This window comes from Drosophila subobscura, chromosome O (genome assembly GCF_008121235.1).
Source record: "Drosophila subobscura isolate 14011-0131.10 chromosome O, UCBerk_Dsub_1.0, whole genome shotgun sequence".
In the NCBI taxonomy this organism is placed as follows: Eukaryota; Metazoa; Arthropoda; class Insecta; order Diptera; family Drosophilidae; genus Drosophila; species Drosophila subobscura.
The window spans coordinates 15891297-15899987 of record NC_048533.1 but is presented as its reverse complement, the minus strand read 5'-3'; the positions used below and the strand labels follow the sequence as shown (position 1 = coordinate 15899987).

The 8691-nt window shown below is 48.9% G+C and overlaps 1 protein-coding gene across 1 annotated transcript; it reads right to left on the bottom strand.

Annotated features, from left to right (window-relative positions):
* Window positions 1-2380: 2380 nt before the first annotated feature.
* On the bottom strand, window positions 2381-4375 carry LOC117897871 (probable cytochrome P450 12e1, mitochondrial). The gene is made up of 6 exons (XM_034806945.1): window positions 4250-4375; window positions 4089-4191; window positions 3773-4016; window positions 3602-3718; window positions 3093-3546; window positions 2381-3033 (listed from the first exon to the last, which is right to left on the bottom strand). The coding sequence occupies exons 1-6, from the start codon at window positions 4325-4327 to the stop codon at window positions 2443-2445; spliced, it is 1587 nt and encodes a 528-aa protein (XP_034662836.1). The 5' UTR covers window positions 4328-4375; the 3' UTR covers window positions 2381-2442.
* Between the last annotated feature and the right edge of the window lie 4316 nt (window positions 4376-8691).

Below are 8691 nucleotides of genomic sequence, written 5' to 3'. Positions count from 1 at the left end.
GCACTGCAATGTGTGTGGGGTTTGTTTTTTTTTTTGCTATTTTTTATTTCTAAACTTTGCCTTTTACATGCTAATGCCTGGCAGTGGGGCTCAAGTCATGCTCATGCTCGTAGTCGGAGGCACAAGCTCGTGCCCCTGTCCTGGCCACGCCCAGCTGCGAAATTGACAAGCAAGCCGAGTGCGTTGTGTGACATGACACTTGCAAAGGACCAGGACCTGGTCGAGCAGTTGCCCAGGATCCTGGACTGGAGCTGGGACGTGGGCGTGTGCCAAGGCGGGCAGGCAGCCAGGCAGACGGGCAGGCAGGTTATGTATGCCATCATTAGACGTGGTCCGTTTGCCACGCCCGTGCTGTTGCAAATTGGCAGCTCGGCAATGGACGGCCATCATGTCAAGTTGGACAAGAAGATGGGGGGAGGGCAGTGGGCAATGGGGCAGTGGGAGTGGTGCCTCGGCCCAGAATGCATGTATCTGCGCTCTCTCCCTGCTCTCATGTTGATGGCAAGTCAAAGTTCAATGCGAAAAGCCAAAATTCCAATTGCCAAGATGCATGTGGGAGGTGGAGCCATTGCCGGCTGGGAGACATTGCCTAATTGCACAGTTTATGGGGTTGCAGGTTGCAGGATGGTGCATGCTGCACGTCTGGGTGCATGTCATAAAGTGCAAATGTTGGCCTGGCCCCGCCTGGAGGCAGCCATCGAAAATTGCGAATTTCCCGCTGAAACTGTGATTTGTGTGTGCTGGCTGATACTTGACATGCATTTTCAATTTAAAGGACAACACCTCACATACCCCAAACCCCATCCAAAATGCAGTCCCCTCTTCTCTCTGTGCATCTGCTGGCCAATAATGAATTCCATTCGTTTTGTCTGCCCCACAGCCCCGCAGCCACCCAGCCATCCCAGCCGACACTGTTCATTTATGCAATTGCAAATGCATTTCGTTCTCGGCCAAAGTTGCGAGTTCCAGCCAAGGAAACGTGACGGAGCAGCACCATACCTCCAACCCCATCAGGCACGATAAAACTTTATGCACTCTGCCAAAGGAGCCACTGCGGAGCAGCAGAGAACCAGAGGACTGGAGGACTGGAGGACCGGACCCAGCATTGACATTTCAAGTGGACCCCATCCAGCGGGGGCTCACGGAAGCGCCATCAGAATAGTTTTAATAATGCACAAGACGACGGCACAAACGAGTCCAACTAAAGTCTGCAGCATAAAATCCAGGACATACGAGGACGAGAACGATTCACAGTACCAGGACGAAGGGTACTGGCGGGGTCAGAAGGGGCCAGGCCAGGCAGATAAGACCGGCACTGTCCTGTCCAAGTGCTGGCCAAGTAAAGGAAAGAAATGGCAGGGAACAAGAAAGGATAGGAAAAGGGGAACTGTAAGGGGGAGCGGGAACATGGCACAGCGATGGCGGACGGAAGAACAAACATGAAAATTCAATGCAACTTTGTCTATTCGATGTCAAAATGAATACTTTTGCATTATTTATGTCGGCGCATTTGTTTGTTCAACTACAACCGATAACGAAGGCAGCAGCGGGGGGATGGCGGGCAGTGGGGTAGTGCAAAAGAAAGGAGGGGCAAAGGTGACGTACCCATTGAATGTCTCTAACAAATTCCGCCCCGTATTTACGGCTTTAAGTGGAAAGCATGGAGGAACGTGGCTGACAAATGTTGAAAATATCTTTAGAGATCGGTGCTCTAATTTATTGCATACTTTCAGGCTGATTAAACAAATTTTACATGAAATTCTTTGCGTAGAATTCTGTGTAGAATTTATGTAAGAAGTAGAAGAAGGAGCTATTATACAAACTAATCCAAAAAATTCAGCTCAAGGCAAAATTTGGCTAAGTTATTCAATGATTCTTTCTTGACATTATCTTGGATTGTTCCCATGACAGTTCCGATAATGTCAGCTATTTAAATGTATTTAAAATATACATCCTCTAAAGTACGAGAATAAAGTACTTGCAGTGATGAACATGTTCCTTAAGAAACCTTTTCTTCCCCACATTCGGATTTCTACATCAACAAACAGGAACTAGATAATCCTGTTGAGGAATTCTCCCAATATTATACCCACACCACTCTCTGGTTACCCAACACATGTGTGTGTTTATCCCCGATTTGGAATACTTTCACTCCCTCATGCCCCATCAGAGACCTCTTCAAGAGATGTTCTTCTGGTGACTTCCAGCCAGTCAAGTGTCCACTTCAGATGGTCCGGCAAATGCCATCGTAATTTTGGGACAGCCATAAAAATTCGCAGAGGCAGCGTCGAGTGGTGAATGTTGGTGTAATGTGCTGAAGAGACAGGACACTTCAGCCAGGACATGTGTATGCGTCCGAAACCACTTGAAAGTCTTTAGCTGGCTGTGAAGTGCATTTATTTGGTCGTTTCATTCTTATACGTATCCGCATCCCCCTCATCATCACTCCTCCTTGCGCTCCACAAACTTAAACTTGAAGGGAATATTCGGCTGAACAAAGAACTGAGACTTGAAGGCATTCTCGATGGGATAGTCGAAGCCAATCTCAAAGTTCCTCACCAGCCGAGCGACGGCTATCTCCAGCATCATGTCCACGATCCGCTTGCCGGCGCAGGCCCGCGGCCCAAACCCAAAGGGCAGATACATGAAGGGCGTAGCTGTCTCTCCCACCAGTCTCGAGCTGGAATCGTCACGCAGCCAGCGCTCGGGCAAGAACTCCCGGACCCTGGGTACATACTCCTCCATGTTGGCCATCTGATAGTTGGCCGCTATGGCCACATCGGTGCCTGCGACGATGCGATAGCCACTGAGCACGACGTCGTGGGGCATGCGGCGCACGGTGCCCGGTCCAATGGGGTAGAGGCGAATGCCCTCCTTGATGCAGGCGCGCAGGTAGGGCAGACTGCTCATGTTCTCCATGTTCAGGGGCGAATCCTTGGCCGGCAGTATCGGTTTGAGCTCCTCCAGAAGGCGAGCCTGCTTGTCGGGGTTCTTGGCCAGACTGAGAAGAATGCCACCCAGGCTGACAAGGGTCTTCAAAGGAAAAGAATTACTTCCAGCTGCTTCAATCGGAGAATCGGTGTTGAACCTACCGGATCTGCGCCAGCAAAGAGAAAGTCCATGGCGATGATGACGGCAGTTTGGCGATCGAAGCGAGCCAATTTCTCCAGCAAACTTGCCTCCATTCCCACATCCGAGGAGATTTTACCCGCTTTGACATCCTCCTCGATGCGCTTCAGCGCCTCCTCAATGTGAACGCAGCAGAAGTCCGTGATGGTGTCCAGGGAGCGCATCAGCCGCGTGAACTTTGGCACTGGCACATACTTCCAGATGGGCGGCAGCATGTCCAGCTGGAAGCCCAACTCAACGACGTCCTGCAGGGCAGCTTTTAGCTGCTTGGCCTCCTGGCTATCGCGGTTCTCGCCCAGCAGACCCAGATGGGTGTTCAGAGCCACCGAGCCTATGGATTCGATCACCAAGTTGCGAATATCTTCGGTAAAGTCATCTGGCATTTCCTGGCTAACCGGATCGCGGATGAGGCGAATGCTGCAAGACACAAGACTCGGAAATTGAGCCGCCAAGTAAGGAGAAATCCACTCACCGCTCCAGAAACTCATCGCTGACCTGCACGAGGTTCTTCAGGTACAACTTGGCATTGCGGGGCTGCAGTAGGATCGGATTTACAGCCGTTCGCAACTTGCCCCAGGCGGGACCGTTCCTAATTGAATGATAAATGTCAAGAAACGATCCCAAGAAGCACCTGCAGACTCACCCAGAGACCAAGCCATCGTACTCCCCAAACACCTCTGGTCTGCGCTTCCTCCTGAAGTACTCTACAGTGGTGAAGTTCCGTCTGTGTGGCCACTGGCCCTCGTTGCGGAAGACCTTCGCATAGTCTGGGGGATTCATGGTCAAGACCATGTCGGTGCCCGCAATGCTGGGCAAGCGAAAGAGCCCTCCATGCTGGCGACTCAAATCCAGAAACATTTCATGGGTGGGCACATTTTGATAGCGGCCTGCAGCGGGAATTAGGCAGATCAATCAGCGAGAGAGCTTTGCGGGCAAGCTTTTGCCCGCTTCTCACTTACCGCCCGGCATAAAAGCTCTTATCATCTGGAACTTAGTTGGACCCGGCACCTCCGAATAGGGCTTGGCCTGCTCCAAGCTAATCGTTTCCCCAGCTGTAGAAGTCTGCAAGGAAAAACAATTAATGTAGTTCAAAGTGTTAACTAAATGTATATCCACTTACTTTGCTGGCCACATTTCTGTACAGCTGATAGATCTGCCACGAGGCCTTTCTTTTTGCGTTCAACTGCTGCGGCAACATATTGAAGACTGCTCACTCGATTCATTTCTTTAATAAATTCAGTGCGAGAGAGAGATAAAGCTCTGGCAAAGCTCTCTCAGCATGAGATAATTTGATTAATTTTGTTTATGTTTTTTTTTCTTTGTCTCTCTGTTTTGGTTTGTTTATCTGTGCGCGCTTTTTGCTAGCTTTGTTCGTATTTTCTATGACACAAAATTGATTAACTTGACCTTGGGTTGTGTTCTAAAAAGCTTTATTAATTATTTAAATATATCTAAATTATGAAACAACTTTTATCTATCCAATTTATGCATTTCTTCATCTCCATAACATCACTACTAAGATCCGCTTTCACTTCTTTCGCTTTAAAAATCATGCCCCAAACTAGACCCAGAGGCAGACACAAAATTCAAGCCTGTCACAAACAGCACACAGGGCAGGGCGAAGGTTAGAGAGGGGACCGGGGGGCGCAGCAGACAAAGGCAATATCTGCCGTGACAGAAAATCTATATAGACGCGGCCCAGACTGACGGGGGCTATAATAAAATCGATTTTTTATGTTTTGGGCAAGTGACGGGCAAGGACGCGTGGCATCGGGTCTGCCGTCTCCCGTCTCGCGTCTCGACCAGCGGGACCCATAAATATGGGCACACAAACACGCTCGCACACTCACACACCACGCCCGCCACTCTCCACTCGCACACAGACAGCGGCAGACGACAGCTGATGATGGGGCATACAAAAGTTGACCTCGACTTTGAGCTGTCAAAGGCAGCTAACTAAACTGACCTAAACCAACAAAAATCAACTTTTGCCGCCTAAACACCAGGCCCTGAGCATGACAGCCCCGGAAAAGGGAGAGTCCGCCAAGGGCAGCGATGGGTGGGGAAGCGGGGAAGCGGGGAAGTAGGCGTTTAAATACAAAATATCAGCATGACGCAATGATTTCCGGTCGTAGTGAAAATGAAACCTGTTGGAATCAGGAGCCGAGAGACGAGAGAGCCCAGAGTACAGGCCGCTGGGAGCTGGGCTGCCATCGCTGTTGGCAATATAAACAAATTCAATTTGACAGCTGACAGCAGAGACGACGAGAAGAAAGGAGACCCAATACAGAGAGTGAAAGGGAGAGAGCGAGAGAGAGAGAGTTACACACACACACATACAGTAACAACACAAAAGCCGCAAGTAATAAAGTTTTACGATCTGTTTTACGGCGACGCGGCACGTGCAACTAGGCCCAGCAACATCGAGTGGGACATAGATGCGGGGGGGCTGCCGCGGGGTTGCAACATAAATTTAATGAAGCTAAAAGTGAGGCGCAACAACAATGCAGACAACCCACACACAAACACAAGCGCAGCCATAGAGAGAAAGGGAGCGAGAGAGTCGCGCCACATGTTGAGGCTGAACGGAGGCTGCGGCAATAAAAGTAAAATAAAAGTAAATTGTTCAAGGACAGCCATATTTTATGTTATTATTTAACAAACAGCTGACTGCCATAGAAAGCAAAAGAGAGAGAGAGAGAGAGAGAGAGAGTGAGAAGGGCAGACAGTGTTGGCCAACGGAAAGGGACAGTCGTTTATTTTGCAACGAAAATGTGTACAAATTTCGCCGCATGTCGCCAGAAAGGGGGATCCTTATACAGGTCCTGCTGCTGCTGCTGCTGCTGCTTATCCCACTAATGTTGCTATTCCTACCGACACAAAAATGTCAGAAGCACTCCAAAAGAGAGGACTTTGCCACTGTGCTTGCCACAAACGCCATTGATGGATGGATTCTGCCTGCCCCCTTGCCATGCTGCCATCCTGCTTTCTGCTGCCTGCTCCAGCTCCAGTGGCAAAATAAAAGCACTAAAACTTTGCAATTTGTATGGAATACATCAGCACAGGACAGGAGTGGAGTGGAGCAGCCAACGAAACAGCCACCGAAAGTTGTCGTGGTCCCAGACGCAGACATGGGCCAGAAAGAGGCGGCACGACGCACGACTCACGGTGTGCCCCGAGTCCGTCCTGTTCCGAGTTTCCAGTTCTGAGTTCTGAGTTATAGAAGCCCATAACCTGCACTCCTCTCTCTACCTTTCTCTGTCGCTCTCTTTTGTTTCTCTCGCTCTCTTTTTGCTCTGGCTCTGGCTCTGGCGCTGAGTGGAGCGCGCTTTATGATTGCCAGGCATAAATAAGCGGCAAAAGCACCCCAATGACGATGAGGACAACGAGGGTGGTGTCCTGTGGGCACTGCCAAAGTGCACTTCCTGTGTCCTTTCACTGCTTTGCCACCAATTGCTGCCAGCAGCAGGAGCAGGAGCAGCAGAGCTTGCGCTCTTGTTCCCGGCTCGGGTTCACCTGCCTTAGCCGGCTCACTGCCGGCCGTGTCCTTTTTATCCTGTGCACTCTAGCATTGGGGCTGTCAACGCCGCCGACAGCTGGATAAATGTGTATCTATGTGTGTACAGCTTTGCCCGCTGCCCCCTGCCTCTCCTCCTTCTGTGGTGATGTTTGTCTGCGCATCTTCTCTCTGCGGCGGAGTGGGAGCTGTGTAGGTGGGTGGATGGTTGTTGGTTGAGGCAAAGTAGCAATTCATCATAGAAAATGGCGGAAGTAATCGCCCCTTTATGGGGGTGTGTGTCAGTCTCTTATTTGGGCATCAATTAAAACCTAAAAGCGACATATGATAATGCAACTTAAAGCGAATTTAAGAGCAAATAAAATTGGAATAAATTCAGTTAATCTTTGAAAAATAAAGCACAAATATATATCTGCTTTTGCTCCATAATACTTTTATTTACTATATCCTTAAGAGTTATCTGCCATGACTGACTTCAAATCCAACTACTTAACACGCTGACAGATGGAACTATAACCATCAAATGACACTTGCCACACACTCAAGCATCCGCAGTGCCTCTTGGCGACACGAAAAACGCATCACCCAGTCACATAAAGTGCCCATGCCATGCCCAATTTTACTACAGCCGCTAGAGAGGAAAGGGAGCAGAGGGCAAACTCATCAAATTTGGCTTACGAGTCCGGGCATTTAGTTAATTTTAAATGCTGATTAGCGCAGTTTAGAGCGCCTCAAATGGAGGCGGTAATGGCAGACCTTGAAAGTCAAGTGCCACAGCAAAACCCGAGACCCAATTCCCAAGTGGATTCGGCAAGAGCCCAGCAGCATATGTGAAGGGTAAATTATAATTTTATTATCATTGCCAGCGGGGCTGGAGTGTCTTATCAGCAAAGTTTTACGAGGCCACAGATCGCATAGGGGTCATGTTCTCGCTCTCTCTCTCTCTGTCTCTCGCTGTTATCCTTTGCCAAATGAAAATAAACTGTAGCTTAAAATGTTTACGATGCGTTGACGACATCGTCAGGGGTCAGGGGATGGCCCACTCTCTGTCTGGCCCGTGCGGGTTTATGGCTCTTTTATGCGCTTTTTATGCTTCATTCCTAACCTCAATTTAATTGTTTAGCCGGTGACAATCATTACCCCCAACATATGTACTCTGGGAGAGACAGACAGTGGCAGACGGACTGGCTAGCTGGGGCTCTCTGAGTTTTACGACTCTAAGGAGCTGTCAATTTGATGTCCTCAATGTGCCATTGACAAGAATGCCCTCCCACATCCACACACCCATCATTGTTGTAATAAAAACATGAAGATTACACTTTACGGCCATGACGAACTCGGCGGAAGTTGTAAAACACTCAAGTGTAATGATGCCAGAGCTTTGCATCCGCCTCGACTTTGACTTCGCCACCGACACTTTCCCTTCTGCTAAGTTTTGGGACTGCTACTGCGACTGCGGGTGTGAAAACTAACGCCAGGCTTTTCATTGGCAGCTGCTTCCTGCGCTCGAGAAGGACTCATTTAACGACTCTGCGATTTACGATGATAACATCTTCGATGCATCCAGTCGCTTATTATTTTTCTATTACATTATAATTTACAGCATTTGATGGCTGCTGGAGTTTTACGATCATTAAATGGCGATGCACAGATTTGTCATTTGGCTTGTTAAATAAAGCGCAAAATTTACAGGTTGTCGAGAAGGGAATCTGCCATCTACCATCTACCATCTCCCATCCACTTCAGCACTGAGAAATCCTGGATGGTAGTCGTAAAATTTGGCCAAAAGCATTGAGCTATTTGTGCTGCTGCCTTTTTTTATAGCCAAGCTGTTGGATAACAAAATGTGGTCGCCATCCTTAGCCTTGATCCCTTTTCTGGCCAGGGGCTTGAAGGTGTAAAAATGTTCTTGCCATTACTGTTATTGTTTTTACTGCCATTCTTACTGCTTTCTGTCTGTATCTCAGTGCTGGAGTTGGTCCCGCTACTCGTCCTGCTGCTCGTCTTGCCATTCCTTGGCGCTGTTTATTCAAGCGCGAAAATGG

Bases quoted from the DNA above. Each gene is read 5' to 3' on its own strand.
- LOC117897871 (XM_034806945.1), bottom strand. From the start codon at position 4,327: ATGTTGCCGCAGCAGTTGAACGCAAAAAGAAAGGCCTCGTGGCAGATC. The intron at 3,719-3,772 runs GTGAGTCTGCAG...TCATTCAATTAG, and splicing joins TACGATGGCTTGGTCTCTGG to GAACGGTCCCGCCTGGGGCA. The intron at 3,547-3,601 runs GTGAGTGGATTT...TGTGTCTTGCAG, and splicing joins AGCGATGAGTTTCTGGAGCG to CATTCGCCTCATCCGCGATC.